Raw genomic sequence first — 17305 nt, 5'->3', positions numbered from 1 at the left:
CTCTGTATCACTCTCTCAACATGCACTCTTGCCCGTGCAATCTCTGCAGTGCGGATTGCATCTTCTTTGGTCATCTGCTTTTTCTGACTCAAGAAAGGAGGCCTGACAAGCTGAAGCAGACGCTGTAACAAGAACATTAATATGTAAATACATTGCATAATTAATCAAATGTCATTTGTACTAACTATTCAATTAATATCTTTAACTAACTTCATTACACTCAGATTCAATCCTGTATCCTTTATCCACCATCACTCCATCATTAAACTCGCATTTATTTAAGATTCCTGATTTATTTACAATATGTTTATCTGATGCTCGACCACCATAAGATGCACTTATTTCAGTTATAAGTCCAGAAGGAGTTATTCCAATATTAAACTTGGCTGTATTGTTTTTTTTATATTGAGAGTATGTCAATATTCTACATTTTAAACATTTACATTTTTCAATCACAGTTTCAGCACAGTCGAATATTATTCTTGTATTTTTATATTTTTGGAATGATTTAGGTAGGTTGCTACGGATCATTTCGATATCAGGCCAAGGAATAATAACTTTGAGTACTCTACTCAGCATGGGGCACATATTATTAAAATAATTAGAACATGTCTGCCTGTTTATACCAAACAAAACACCAATGGCTCTAAATGACATATTTTGTTTAATTTTTACCATTGTCAAAATAACTCTGTCTCTTACAGATAACATTTTCTTATTTGTTGGAGCATCTAAGGCCAATTCACTAACACAAGTCACCAATGTTTCTTAAAGTTCTATTGAATGAATACCCGTAAAAGTAAATAAATACATATCACTACTAAGTAAATCTGAGAGGGTTAATTGCTTTAAAGCTGATCTATCCTCTTCCCACATAGGAAGAAAATTTATTTGAGTGCACTTTTCCAAAGGTTCTTTGTCACAAAGAATGTCAGCTAAACTCCAATCTTCTCGGGGACGATAATTTCTGTAATCCACTAAATTGACTTGTGTCGATGAAGTCTTGACATGATGATGACTGTTGTTATCAGTTATATTATTATCCTCAAATTTAGTTTTTTCATTCTCCATAGCAAGTCCAACCTCTTTATTTGATTCCACTATTTTCCTGTGTCTAATAACAGCCCTATTTTCTCGAGCAATTGTTTTTTTTATTTGCACTAATGGTACTTCTTTATCAGAGCTTATTTTAGGAATATTCTGAGACGGTACGGCATAAGGAAACAACTTCTGCCTTTTAGAATCTGGAACAATAAAATAATCTCGTTATCTGACGAGAAACTCGCCTTGGCGTAAACTAAATGAATAACTTATAAATATAATTTATGTAAAATGAAATAAAGAAAACATAAATATACTTACTGCCCGGAAAAAAGTTTGAAGTTTGAAAATGATGAGAACAAACTCTCATTGATGGTGAAATTGGCTTGCCTATTCTTAAAGCAGTCTTCCATTTTTTCTTCATTATTTTGTCTTTTGGGAATAAATGAAAACTTATTCCCGTATCTCCGTAAGTACTACATTGAGGAACGCAACAATATTTCGTATTTCTGCTTTTATTAGCAACAGGTTTCTTTAAATAATCGTGATCCATCTGAATAATCTAACATAACCTCAACAAATAAACAAACAAAGTGTCGTTCTTAGAGAGTTTCTAAATTTCGCCGCCAGAGGCGTGCGGATAATCTTTGCTTCGCCAAAATTGTACCATTTCTACGTAATTTTCTAATCTGTCCTACGACTTTTTCAAAATCCGAGTTGGCAACACTGGAGCGAGACTTTCAAAGACAACAGAAAAAAAAAAAAAAAGTTTATGTTTTTATTTAACGTTACGTAAAAATTAATTAATGTTTTTATTTTGAATGTCGGTAAAAATAATTAAATTTATCTATAATAATTACATTACATTTCAATTGTTTCGTATTAGTTAAAATAAAAGAGAATTAATAAAATCAAATGAACAGCTTTATTGTGACATCTATTGGTGAGTAGTTGTACTAGAATGAAAGCAGGGTTTCTTGTCAACTAATTTGTGTACTCAACGCTAGATGGCGTTAGTAGGCATACAAACGTTTTACTTTAGTATAAATAGATGGCGCTGTGTCAGTTTTCAAATCACTTGTTCCCAATGAATGCAATCTTTTATTCATCATCACACAATGCAGGCAGTAGTAAGATACAATCGAAAGAAATAGGCAACTTTAGGTAGATATAGGAACAAAAATTAATTCAAACATCTCTACAATACGAAAAGTACCCCTGCATTAGGTAATTTAATTTTATTACTAAAAGCAGACTAAGTGCCATATGACATAATTCTGCCAGTGAACCTCGTCTCACTCCTATGTCAAAGTAGGTACAAAGAATAACTTGAATGTTGATAGATAATATTATGGTTGATGCATGGATTTATTGACTAACTAGCGGCCGCCCGCAACTTCGTACGCGTGGATCGTGGATCCCGTTTTACCCCCTTCATCTTAGATTAATAAAACCTAGATGGATAGTCTTCATACAAACGCTTCGTCAAGAGTGAGGCAAAAATCTTATGTCATTAGTGTCAATTTTGTTGGGGAGTGTAGACAGTGAAGGCGATTTTCCCGAAAGTAGGGAAATTTTTAATACGTTTTTAATTATTTTATAATTAACAAAAACAAAACGCATCATGTACTTACTTATTTATTGAATTCAAAGTACCTACCGAATAACAATAAGATAAATCGACTTAAAAAAGTCTCGATTTCATAAAAAAGGAAGTGTATTTGTACGGCGAACAATTGGGAAATAAATTTTCTTGTTACTGGTATCATTCCCGTATTTAATTTTTGAAAGCCAAATTCAAGCAAAATACGCGTCGAATCGTAGTACTTACTTATGAAATGTAACACTGGTCACTTTCTTTTGTTTTTCTGATGTATTTTAGACACCCTTTCACAGCATAAACCGTTTTAATAATTAAAATTCGTCGGACGTGTTTACCAATTTTTCACTTTGACAGTTCATGTGACGTTTACGGGTAAGCCGTGCCGGCTTCCTAAAAACTGCCTCACCTTTCGTGCACTGACTATCTATCTAGGTTTTATTAATCTAAGCCCTTCATCTATCTTACGCGGTTTAGATTTTTTCATACAAATGTTTTTTCCCGCTAACTCCCGTTCCCGTGGGAATTTCACAATATCCTGTTGTAACTAAGCTTTAAGTTTACTAAGGTACCTGCATGCCTAATTTCAAGCGTCTAACTTAAGCGGTTTAGATATTTTTTTCATACAAAAGGATTTTCCCGCTAATTCCCGTTCCCGTGGGAATTCCTAAGTATACTATAACCTGCCCAGGAGTATGAAGAATAATTGTACCAAGTTTCGTTAAAATCCGACGAGTACTTAGTTTTTGTTTCTATAAGGAACATACAGACAGACAGACAGACAAAAATGTTACTGATTGCATTTTTGGCATCAGTATCGATCACTAATCACCCCCTGATAGTTATTTTGAAAATATATTTCATGTACAGAATTGACCTCTCTACAGATTTATTATAAGTATAGATTATAATTGACATTAAATTTAATTATTTGCTCACTCTGTAACCATTCTTTATAATTTGCACTAGCTTTCCGCCCGCGGCTTTACCCGCGTGTAATTTTGTCTGTCACAGAAAAACTTTATCGCGCGCGTCCCTGTTTCAAAAACCGGGATAAAACTATCTTATGTCCTTTCCCGGGACTTAAACTATATCTAGGTATGCCTAATTTCATCAAAATCGGTTCAGTGGTTTAGGTGTGAAAGCAAGACAGACAGACAGAGTTTCTTTCGCATTTATAAATAATATTAATAGATGTCATAGGCTATGACTAAATAGGTCTTAAGTAAAATTATATCAAACAAGAACTACTCTGTAACGGCAACGTCATTACGACGAGAAGAGGTATCGAAATAAAAATCTTGCTTAATTCTTAATACTTTAATTTATTATTTCAATTTCCATACAAAAAGCTCACTCATTCATCATCCATATAATGCATTCGCACAATTAACATAACCTTACACATGCAACACTTATAAAATTAAGTTTAGACAGAGAACTTTTCGTCACGCCTCGACATCGGGCGGCACACGACGTCACACTGCACACTGTTTCCTACTGGTATAAATCACTTACGTAACGCAAGTCTATTTAAATTACACTAACTTTAACTTAACGCTAATAAAGGCTCCTCGGGATCATGTTTTAGGCTGTGGAATTTTGAGTTCTTCTTTTTCCACTGCTCTTTTTTGTTCACCATCTTTTGTTTTGTGGCTTGCAACTTGGCCTTTGTTTTTGATATTTTCGGCGGAGACGGCGTTTTGTCGAGACGTTCTAGCGTCTCAATAATGTTTTTGGGCTCAGACAGTACTTTTCGGGTTTCCTCACTTATTTCGTCAACAGTCGCGTTTTTGTTTGCGTACACGACCACGAAGTGCGAGTAGGCGGAGTTGGAGGGCGCATTGATGTCGGCGAAGTCTCTGAAGTTAGCGAATTGATCCTGGTTGTAGTTGGGCCGAGGGTTGGCGATGTACCCGACTCCGACAGATGGCCGGCCGTGTCCGTTGTTGTAGAAATTGAAGCCATCGCTGTAGTCGTCTTCGTCGTTTTGCGCGAAGAAAGTGCCTCCTTTGATGATGCCGAAGTTTCCTGATCCGAGGACACTGGAGCTGGCGTCGATGAGAGGCGCTGCGGCGGGCGTGCTCTGTTTCCCGAAGCCCTCAAAATTATTTCTGTAGTTTCCAAAGAGAGGGTAGTTTAGTAGAGAGCGGTAGGAGTTTGGTCTTTGGCTGTAGGCGCCCTCGTCTCCGAAGCCGCCAAATCTGAAGTTGTTCTGTTGCCGAGGCTCGAAGAGGTTGGCAAAGGTGGGGAAGAAGGTTTGGGAGCCGCCCACCAGCTCGATGGAGTGGTCGGCCTGGTCCTGGCCGGCCGTCGCGGCGGCCTCGGGCTCCTGGACGCCTGCTCGGAGTGACGAAGGTGCCGCCACTGCTTCTGATATGATTTCTGACGATTCTGCATTGAGATCTCCCGAGTCATCTGAAACAAGGAGAAAAACCAATCAGAACAGATAAATATCTATAAATTGATAGAAGTGTTTTGTTAGATTCGTTTCGTGTATTCGTAGACGGTTACATCAGTCATGTCGACCTAAAATTTACTGAGGTATTAAGTCATAAAAATTTTGCAAGGCAATATGATACCCAAATATGTATTTTGGAAGGGTACCTAACTACCTAACCTTAAACACGGTTTGTAATTTCATCCGCAGAACAATGCCACCACTTGCTACCGCATTATGCATTATATTCATGGAATCCAGCTCTTTCTAGCGATTGGGCGTTGCCTTCTGACGTTAGACATAAGAATGGTTTTTGAAATAAAGGCGAACACACAGAAGCTTTGTTATGGCAGATGATGACGTAAGTAAGGCGTCCTTAGAAAGCTCACTACCGTGCGTAGTGTGCTACATATTTCCTGGTTGAATTAATAACAGAATATTTACTAACAACAGTGGTTACAGGCTTTATTAGTACATACAGCCTAGTACTTTATTTTCGATGTTTTGAGATTGTATTGTGTTAAATCCTCATCCAATGTATTTCCTTGGCATTGATCCCTTACCTACTTCAAAGTAGCATAGTAGCCAAACCAGTATAAGAAGCTAGATTATCTAGTGTTCTATTAATAGTATCGACAAGTAATAATTAAGTAATGCTTTTGTTAGTAATACCTATTTCAATTTCTGAAACATCTCTTGCATTTTAGAAATCTACGACATCGTTAGTGTTGTAACACTCTGTTGTTCTAAATACGATGACGTTAGATTAAGAAACGCAATAAGATCTAGGATATAAAATAAAATGCGCCAACATTAAGTGTAATGTAAACAAGGCGGATTACATTTATTAAGTCACTTTGCGGTTGACCGAGACTCGTAATACGATTGCAAGTAGGAAACTGGATACATTCCACGATAGATTTCCTCTACAAATTATAAAACTAGCACTGCTTGCTTCTGCTGTCTCGAATCGAAAAAATGTGTCTGATATTTTTGTAGTTGTTGCGTAAATTCTGGGCGAAATCAATATCTTTTCATCTTTTGCCACAAAGCGTAATAAGAAAATACAAAAATAAAGACACGAACATTTTTCACAGCACTTTGTTTTTTTTAACAAAAATTTAATTGCCTGTCAATCGGAGTGAAATAGGTTGTTTTCATCTAGGCAGTAGCGGCGTAAGGGGGGGGCGGTGGGGGCGGTCCGCCCCGGGTGCCAAGCATTAGGGGGTGACACAAGTCGCGCAGATAAGTACTCACTGGCACATCTACATGGTAAATCTGCGGTCTATGTCACGATAAAGAGGGGGCGATTGTCTTTCAATCTTCGAATCGGTAGGTAACCCCAAAATCCTGGGGGGTACCAGGGGGTGCCTTAGGACTTGTGACCGGGGGGGGTGATCGCCCCGAGTGCCAACCCATGCTACGCCGCCACTGCATCTAGGTATATTTATAAAAGCGAAAGGTCACTGATTTACTGACTGACTGATTCACTCACTCATCACGAAATCTCAGAAACTACAAGTGCTAGGAGTCTCAAATTTTGCATGGGGTTCCTTTTAGAACATAGGTGTTCACTAAGAACGGATTTTACGAAACTTTACGAAGTCGCGGGCGGCCGCTAGTAATTTATAAATCCTTTACTAATGGAATGGCGAAGACGTAGTTCAGGTAAGTAAGAGGTACTTACGTAGGTACTTATCCTTACGATGTCAAAGTTATTAAATAATTTTCTAGTTATGCTATGTAGTAACGCATTAGTGCTATTTCTCATTAGCGTTGGTTCTGAAGTGATTACGTATGAGAAAAGGCGGTAGTTATCTCCGAGGTAGGTACGCTACGCTCACAAGTCGTTCAAACCCCGCGTTTTCCGCACTACCAGTCCGACTGGACCATAGAGAAACGCATTATTATGTCATACGAGCACTGGCCACTTGCCCATTTGTGGTTTGTGGTCTCTATGCATTTGTTTTTAAAAGGACACAGATATGTAGGTATATCGAATTTCGAATTGCTTTTTGAGACGAATTACGCAATTAAAGCTGTTTGCGGTCCTACCTAGTTCCAATTTCGAATTCGAATGTACGAGTACGAGGATGGTTTAAATATTTTTTTTCTTACATTAATAACGACAGCAGTTAGACAAGTTTCCATTTCAAAATTATTTCCCAACGATATTTTGCATTGAGTCAATACTGTGGTGTCAAATTAGGAGCATCGATGATTAAATGTTGCATGTTCGAGTTTAATAGCAATAATAACCATAATAGTAATTTGCTAGTAACCTCTAACCTCCGACCTCAAATCGGGTTTAAATTTACATTTTTCATCGGAAAACCGTTGTGTTTCAAAACTGACCGACTAAGGCTGGGGTCAGGAGAAAGTTGGGGTTAGGCTGGTTGCACACAAACGACAGTAGTATCGCATTTGATCATGTAATGATGCGCAATGACTAAGGCTCATGATTACACCCGAAACTTCCTTGTCTCGACGAAGGTAATGCACGATTGGAGTCAAGGGGTATTGTTGAGTAATCACGTCCAATTAAATGTGAGAGGCGATTTATGAAGGGTCAGACGTTTGTTGCCTTCTCTGGGTTATGTTTATGCCAAAAAGCCTGCTGCTTGTGTTACCTCACATTAGCCATGAAAGATTAAGCGAAAGCTAGATTTCACCAAACAAGTCTCCTTTATTTGGTAATATGATTAGGTACTTACCTACTGGTATTGTCAACAAGATTTTATCTAGTTATTATTTTAATACTCCGTATAAGACAATGGCTACGGTAAGTCATATTGTGTTGTTACAACTCTTTGTTTAAAAAACTTGTAATTTTATTGTTTGAAAATTGAGCAGAAAGCGTTGAATATTAACTTTATTCATTTAGTTTAAACAGTTTCGTGTTAATTTTAATTAAAATATCTCTGTTATGTTACAGAATCATTACAATTAGCAATTAGGTAGAAGTTAACTATGTAATCGTTTGAGAATTGCTTTTTTGCGTAGCACAAAACTTAAAGTTTTAACAAAAGCCGTGCCACGTATTTTGACTACGATGAAGAGTTTATTTTCTTTTTGTAGAGTTAGAGCGGGTAGAGTTAGAGCTATAAGCTCTACATGAGATCTATAACTTTTCACTTCGAGCCATTACGAAACAAATTAATAATGTTTATTTCACATCGAGGAAGCCTCTCGCCAGACAAGAAGCTTAAAAACTTGACAGCTATGATGGCACATATTAACTTTTTTGTCAGGACTAGAAACAAATGAATCTACACAATGTGCATAACATTCGGCGAGTTTGGTAACCCACTATCTGTCACCGTCAGCACCAGCGTCTATCTGGGCCGGAACTATTACCCGTCGAAGGCTGACATAACCCACTGTGGTTTATGAGTAAAAAGCGAAACGCACTTCGACAATGGTAATCAGTATAATCTCTTACGATATTACCTATGGTTTATTCATTATCGTGAGTAATTTAAGGCTATAGACGAAATTACAGAAAGGTGATTCAAAATCCAGGATTTGGCATTGTTATTCGGGCACGTTTTAAAAGGCATCGTGAAATATTTTTAATGTTAAAGAAAAAAGAAGAAACGCGTAAACATCATGAGAGCGTGTGTAAAGGATATAGAGTCTTTGTCACTCTATTAAATTATTTAATTTGGTTTGATTATTTGGTGAACTCTATTTATCTTTACATTGCCTGATCGAGATAGCTACATGCATAGGTACTGCTATATTTGCATGCATTACCTAATGAACACCATTTACTCAGACCAGAAACGTTAGTGGTAAAGCAATTAGCATTATTAAAGCAATCTAAGTGAATATTATATTATAATATGGGATCCTTTGACCTCTCGATAGTAATCAGTAATCGTAATATAAATAACAACAAGGAACTCGACTTACTATATTATAATTAGCACAAATATGATATTCATAGCTTAAAGGATTTATTTATGTAGTATCTGGACAATTTTAGCATCCAATATAATAAAATTATTTAGGATCTACCTTTGCCATTTCATAGATCAAGTACATTTTCACCTGGTCGTCCCCAATAGCTAATTTAAAAATGAAGAAACTTAAATCTGAATCAACAAATAAGCCCACCCTAATGTAGAGTCACAGTAACGTTTAATCGGATCGAAAAAAAGTTATCAATCTACAATTTCTTGCTAGAAAAACACAAGTTAGGCTGAGTTGCACCACCTAACTTTGACCGTAACTTCAACGATAACCGGTGTTTTTTGTACGGGGTTTGACAGATTTTTGACGTTTGTCAAAGTTAAAGTAAGATGGTGCAACCCAGCCTTAGTATCAGCTGAAACTGTTCTCAGGTCAAGAATATTGTAGCAATAGATAAGTATTATGACTATTAGTATTATGTCGGCCGTTTGGTGTAGTGGTTCAGAACGGACTACTATGCCGAGAGGTCCCGGGTTCGATTCCCGGCCGGGCAGAAATTGAAATGATGAATTTTAATTTGTGTGACGGGTCTGGGTGTGACTATGTATAATATTTATGTATTTAAACAAAAAAAAAGTATATAAGTAGTATATCAGTTAAGCTAGCACCCATAACACAAGCATTAAGTTGCTTACTTTGGGGCTAGCTGGCGCTGTGTGAAATTGTCCAAAAAAAAAAAAAAAAAAGAAAGATTATGATGGGTAGAGAGAAAGAAGTTGCTTCGGTTACACTCCACTAACGTATTCATATGCATTACAAACTACTTTAGCATTTTATAATAAATGCATAAGGTACTATAATTTGCATACCGCACTAGACTTCCGTGAATGGTGTTATTAATGCGACAATATTATAATATATCGTCCTCATACTGCCGTGTTAGGGCATGTATAATTTCATACTAAATACTTCCCTTCGCGAACAATACTTAGACGTCTTCCTGACAGCCTAAGGCAAGTTTTAAATTATTATTTATTATTTATCTTGCAAAGATAATGATATCTAATGGTTTGACGTTGTGTCATGTCGTTGACATGGGAAATACTGTATAGAAATTTTCATTAAATGACAGAGGTAAATGTTATTGTTTACATTAAGTTGCACTTAGATTGCAACTATCAATCTCATCAAGGTTTTTGAGTGCAAGTATTTTTATACGATTAGTTAGGATAGTAGGAATAAACCTTAAGTAGATTTTCATTTCAGGGGAAAAACTGACGAAACCTACTTAATTGGGACGGTGCAGCGTTGGTCTTATGGGTTAAGGATACATAGATGCATAACATAAAGTGATTTTTATTATCTTTTAAACTCTACATTTATTTCACGCTTATTGCATTTAAAATATACCCCAAAGCGCTGATAATTTCACGTGATAAAGTGATTAAATATCCATCATGCGCACGCGCTCAATGTTTAAGAAATAAAAGCGACTCTCGCGTCGTTAGGTTTCCCAATACTGCGTACATCTCATCTTCGCCAGTGACGAAATGTGGAGCGTGACATCGATTCGCTTAAATGTATTCTAGCGACCGTTTGTGTTACTAAGTTGTTGACATAATACGCTTGTGGATTGGGAACCAACTAGGAAAGATGCACAGCTTAACTTTTTTATAGGTAGTCTCTAAGCTAAGTAAACAAAGTGTATATTTTAATTTTATTTATGAATTCGGTGAATATTCGGTGAACAATAAACACAAAAGTCTCAAAAACGTTGAAAGTTATAAACGTTTAATCATTAGGAATTTCCGTTGTATATTCCTTTAGTATTATTTATGAAAAAGTGTGGTTAATGTTACTAACACTGATAGTAATATAACAAAGACAGATTAACATGTAAATACATTCATGACTCACACGCCTTTTATCTCTGATTTTATAAATAAATTAAAGTTATAAGACACCGCACCGTATAAGTAAATGCTTAATAAGACAAAACGAACTCATAACTGGCCACGGATAAAAGACAGTATTCATCACAAGGCACATCAAGTTTAACACTGGTAGTAACTTAAGCCGTTGTATTATTGGTGTTTTAACAACAATATATAGACTTTTCTAGCGTTAAAAGTCACATCACAAACTAAATTTACAATCTTCAACAGCCCTTTACAGCCCACTGCTGGACTATGAGCCTACTCCACTTTCGTGAAGGTTTTTGCCATAATCTCCACGCTTGGCAGACGGGTTGGAGATCGCAGTTTAAAAGATTAATGTTTATCAGAGAGCACTGCTACCCGTTCTGTTGAATGTGTAGTCCCTAAGTCGCCTCGTACGACACCCGTGGAAAGATTAGGGGTTGGTGACAAATGTATTCTACTCTGCCGTCACCACACGGCCAAAATTTTCAATAACTTGAAGTATTTGAATTGCCTAAGGTGGGAATCGAAGCTATGATCTTTCGCTTATACTATTGTCTGTACAATACGGTTGCTCTAGTTTGCCCCTTCACCTACATTAACCAAAAAGCATTGAGTTATCTCACACATTGCTCAATGACTTTCAATGACGCACAAAAACTAAGCAGACCCGGAAAGCGAGTGTAGGGGAAGCCCGGGCAAGAAGCATAATATGGGTAAGAAGAATAATCGATTTTACTAAAAACCTACAACACATGGCGCTACTGGACATTTGCGGGTCTGTAAAACAGCAACACAGCCACGCCATGATAGTTCCACCAAAACAATACGTGCGTGAACTTTTTGTCAATTCGAAATCAAAACTTTTTGGCTGTTTTCTTACGATTTTTGGCAAGGTATGTGTGTTGATTTCTTGTATTACGTATTAAATGTTGAATTTTAGACTCTGTTTAGTTGATTGCATGTTAAATTAAGTTTAATTTGTGTGTGTTGCTTTTTTTCACCGGTGGAAATTTAACGGGTGGGAATACAACTTTTAAATATTGGTGCGTTGGGCAAGACGGATATGGGCAGAACGGATAGGTAAAGACAGCCATAACTGAATAGCAGGCCCTAACAAAACCACACATCTGAAAACAAGAACTTCCAAACAAGACTTGTCAAGAGGAAAAATGACCAAAAACAAAAATCAGATGGAGAAAACAAAATATTTTTGTTGTTTTGTCAGAAGAATACAATGAACCACCTACCGAGGATTGGATAGAGTGCAATCAATGCAAGAAGTGGGCACACGAGGATTGTACCTTATATTCAGGCATAGGCAGTTATTATTGTGATGATTGCAATGATTAAAGCAGTTATTACTGTACATATCCGTCTTGCCCAGGGGGGTCGGGCAAAATGGATAATTGGAACTTTTTTTTTAATGAAATTTTTATTGTAGAATTTGTTTAAGTTTCTAAGTTTATTCTTTATAATTCCAAAGATGATTACCTAAGATACAAATTATTAAATAATAGACTGTTGTTAATTGCATATTTATGTGGTTTTTTTGCCACTTTTCTTAAGTTATTCGTGCTGCCCGGGCTTCCCCTATGTAGATCACTTACATGTAAGGACGGCAGCACATCTAACTAAACACTGTGACGTCTTAAGCCGTTGTAATAGATAATACTTTTCAATAAAAATGTAGAGATTGATGTGCTGTCAACTGTACAAAAAAGCTTTGTCAGATCATTTATCAGGTTCTTCTTGGATTTAATAAAAACGTGTCACGTATACTAAGCCTACGTATAATCTGTTCCAATATCAGTATTGTACCAACATGGAAAAGCATCAGTCGATTGTAACATTGTTACACCGACTGTAATGTTGTAACATTGTTAAATTACAATTTGTAGTTACTGATATTCTTTTTTAATAAAAATTGTGTGATTCAGACTTTCTTGGACAGATCAAAATCCACGGGATTGCCGTGGCTGGAATTTGGCTGTAAATTAAAATATTACACTTACTTATTTATCGTCATAACAACCCCAGCCCTAGACATGTTTTATGCGTGTACAAAGTTACAAAGACACATTTTTGTAAAGCGTGAAAATATTTATATGATGCTTTTAAATGCAATTTTAATTTAATATGTACCAATTAACAATTATGTATTAGAAACTGGCCAGCAATTTGTTCTTGATTGTTGTTAATTGACTAAAAATTGTTTAATTCTTACATTTTGAAGTAATTGTGAGAAATATTTTAACATGACAAATGAAATGTTATGTTATGTGTAATATAAACACTAACCACAATAGTATATGTATAATTTGTAGTACGTAACATCATCACAAAAAATGTTGGTAGTTTACCTAACTTGGTGAAATAAACACTTGTTTATCGTAACTAAATGTTGCACACGAACATCTCAATATAGTAAGACAAGTAGTAATAGTATGGTAGACAAGGTAGATAACAATATTTCAAGTGGAGTAGCGTCTGCGTGACAGTGATGACCCCTGATTATGTTTTTACAGTTTACGCGGTGCATAACATCTACGAATAAAATCTGTGTGTTGTGTTGTATTTGATTTTTACCAATAGTATGTATTGAATTAGATATTACATGTTACGGATATGAAGAAGTTAGTAGAGTGAGGAACAAGAACTAACAAGGACAACGGAAAAAAAACAATAGGAGAGACGCTTTCAGATTAAATAATAACCTTTATTTGCAAGTGTGTGATACAATAATCTCGTAGTCAATTGTTTTGTCTGTCTCAATCAGGAGCGTTCAAAATTAGAATGTGTTTGATGGGCTTTGTTTTTGTTTGTTTTTAAATTGCAACGCACGGCATAGTTTTATTTATTGCCAGCATGTTTCGCAAAAGTTTGCATCCGGCGCGACATAATCATTTGCAATATGAATCCATTATCAAGATTTCAGCAATAGTTTCCCAAGTAATAATCGAGATCAGCGCTCTATTTTACTGAATTAACTTTTGTAGAGCTCATTAATTATGTATATTTTTTAAACATTTCAATTATTTCCCGGACATAAATTCTGCTGTGCCTACAAACATTCTAAGTAGCATACCGCCAAAATACTTCGCTCAATGCGGAATATTAAAAATGTAGTGTTAATGAGTGCTCATACGATACGCGTTAAAGTGCTACCGGTCATAATTATGAGTTAATCGTTCAGTTAAAGAAACGTGAGTAGCGGTGATTTATAGGCGTTTAACAATATCGCTAACGATGCCTGGTGAGGCGGTGCATATCATTACTTAGCCATCAATGGCATTAGAACGGCTCAAGGTTCGCATCCATATCGAATTTATATTGTTGCCAGCAATATTAAAGCGGTTTATAGGATGAACAATAACACAGGAACGCAAGGAATGCCTTAATTTAATACCCACGCTATGAAGTGTTAGAGAAACATAGCGTAAGACCGATAAATATTGAAACAGCTTTAGACATTATCATTCGAAGCAAATTAAAGTATTCTGCTTATCGGACGATTATATCCATTCAAGCTACCAGTATCAATACCAAATTTGAGAAGAGAGCTTTAGTTCATAACTTTAGTTTAAAGAGAGAGAGTTAAGAGAATCCTATTTATTTTTCTAACGACTGAAACAAAGAGATCTATAAACAACCTTCTACTAACTAATACAAATCAATGTTGCAGAACGATTTCAATCGCAATCAAGTCAATACTCGTTATTAGATCAATCTTGTGGTTTGAGATTGAGACCAATTTCAAGTTACTTTCTATGATTGGCATATTCATAGATACCACGTCAAATTATCTTTTACCTAGCAATTGGTTCGAATGATTTGCGTTTTGTTATAGGCATTGATCTAATCAAATTAAATGATACGTATCTTACACAAATAACCCTTAAAGTCAGTATTGCTCGTGGACCTTAATAACGATGACTATTGTAGAAGATCAGACTAAGGCTGGGTTGCACCATCTTACTTTAACTTTAACAAATGTCAAAAATCTGTCAAACTCCATACAAAAAAAGTTAGGTGTAAAGTTAGGTGGTGCAACGCGGGCTAAGTTTCATATTACCTGTGAATTACATAATCATTCGAAGCAGCGTTGCATTGGTTAAATGACGGCACTTGTCAAATAGTAAAGCTGCGCATGCGCTCTCTTTAATGACGGGTAATGAGATTGATGGCGCGCGCGCATTAAAGCTGCGTAACGATCGATCAGCTGTGCAGTTGGGTAAAGCTGTGTTTTTTTGTGTTGAGCGGCTATTATAGTTCTTTAAAATCCTAGTATCATTGCGACCAGTATCGATCTATTGTGATTTGCCTGCGTCTATTAGATAGTGCAGTATCTTTTGTGGGGGCGATAATAATATGTTAGATCATGTAGAGTCGCTAGCAGACTATTTTATTTATATTATAAAATAGCACCTATGACAACTGCATGAGAAGATTCTATATTGTATATTTGCCGCTGTCCTTTTCACATATGACTCATATAGGCTGACCTGTAGAAAACAAGCGTTAAAAACTTCGACCTTGTTTTTAAGCGACTTTAGTTCAACGTAATATTTGGAATAGATAATGAACTGTCAGGTGATCCACTTAAAAAACCGTCAGAGAGATGTAAAAGATCTAAATTCCTGTCCATATTTTGTAACATCCTGTTTTTCAGGATGTAGCTAGCAGAACTCTACATCAAAATGCTGCTGACAGAAATACCCAATGTCCCATTTTCATCAATATAGCGGTAAACTATGTGACATCATTAACAGGTATAGTAAACTAAGTATAATATACCTACTTTGCAACTACCGCCTGATGATGGACCTAGCTAAAACATAAACCTTTCAGCAAAACTAATAGGACCAATATAAAAGCTTGAAAGAGAAGATCAACAACAAATTATACTATCCCACGTGAAGTTGAAAGGCCACATTAAATTTATTGCTGTATTACCGCCCCATTCAAGTGCATGCATTATCAAACAATGGGAATAAGTGTCATTCATAATAGAAAGTGATCACAGCCCAAGTTACGGTCATTAAGTGCATTATCTGTGTGTCAGTATAGCTCTACTTGTAAGTGCTCGTTTTGTAACGCGACTCTCTCTTCGTGACTTATGATTTGTAAAGATTTTGTCACAATCGAATATTAGTCAGATTTTCAACGCTAATGTTCGTTCGTTTCAGCCAAATGACGTCCACTGCTGGACAAAGGCCTCCCCCAAGGATTTCCATAAGGACCGGTCCTGCGCTGCCCGCATCCAGGCTCTTCCCGCGACCTTCACCAGATCGCCAACGCCAATGATGTTCGTACAAATATGTAAAGAAAGGTAGTGGACAAATGAACAATCAAAAGCAATAAAGTTAGTTTAACATAGCTCGTAAGAAAGACTTAAATGATTTCAATATTAGATTGATCAATCTCTCAATCTTTGCACAACGCCCTTTTGGATCGGCGAAATCACAGAATCACAATTTCGTACAGTTAAAACGTGAGAATTTTCTCAATTCGAATTGGTTCCGGGGCCATCTGAAATTGATGTATTGGTACAGAAATTACATAGCTCGAGGTACACAGTACACACTGACTTATTAACCTAACCCTTATGGAGGTTACGAGCTTTTCCACGTGTTTCGCCGGATTAGGCGTGTCAAAGCGATCGTCAATTGTCGATTACATAAACAATACTGGCATTTTGTTTGTTATATAACACTATAGTAACTGGCCATACGTAAACACAATTTTAATTGAAAAGATGTAAGAAAGCCCAAGGCGCTATGGCATTCGTGGTTGTGTATTCGTAGATTTACTCAATTTTGTTTATGTGAATAACGTGTTGAAGATATTTGATTACATAATGAACGTTTATGTACATACACATGAACCATTAAAGAGATTTGAGATAATTTAGGAAAGATAATAAATACCTAAGTAAATTGCAAACTAAATGATACGTATACTAAAGTAGATAGATACCATTAACTCATTATTTAATGGAATAAATGTTAATTTCATACTTATTTATATACAAGGTCAAAAATGTTTGTAAACATAGTTACTTGCTCATCAAACTATGTAATTGCAAAGTGTAGCAGACCGTGCAATAAGGTTGTGCACTTTTGTTTTTTTCTATAGTCTATACTAAAGGAAATACCGATCTTCAGACCGCGTTTTAATTAAAATATTATGATTGTTATTCGTCTTCATTTATATTGATTTCCCATCTCTTTTTCCCTCTCTCTCTTCTCTTTTATTTAACTCCGAAATGCATGTGCATGTTTCTCATTGTAACATTCCCGCAATGTTGCCATAGACAATTCGATCACACAGGCCACAAAAAAAAAAGATATTTTGTTTTCGTTGTATTTGCATCCACTCATAATGGTG

The 17305-nt window shown here is 36.1% G+C and overlaps 1 protein-coding gene across 1 annotated transcript in view; it reads right to left on the bottom strand.

The window, feature by feature from the left end:
• Window positions 1-3946: 3946 nt before the first annotated feature.
• The window catches only part of LOC135076132 (uncharacterized), a 54143-nt gene continuing 40784 nt past the window's right edge, over window positions 3947-17305 (bottom strand). Inside the window, exon 2 of the mRNA XM_063970601.1 lies at window positions 3947-5059. Within this exon, the coding sequence (XP_063826671.1) occupies window positions 4191-5059 (869 nt within the window). The 3' untranslated portion in view covers window positions 3947-4190. The remainder of the gene's footprint in view (window positions 5060-17305) is intronic.

This window comes from Ostrinia nubilalis, chromosome 11 (genome assembly GCF_963855985.1).
Source record: "Ostrinia nubilalis chromosome 11, ilOstNubi1.1, whole genome shotgun sequence".
Lineage (NCBI taxonomy): Eukaryota > Metazoa > Arthropoda > Insecta > Lepidoptera > Crambidae > Ostrinia > Ostrinia nubilalis.
The sequence above is the reverse complement of the archived record's forward strand: the minus strand, read 5'-3'. Positions and strand labels throughout refer to the sequence as shown.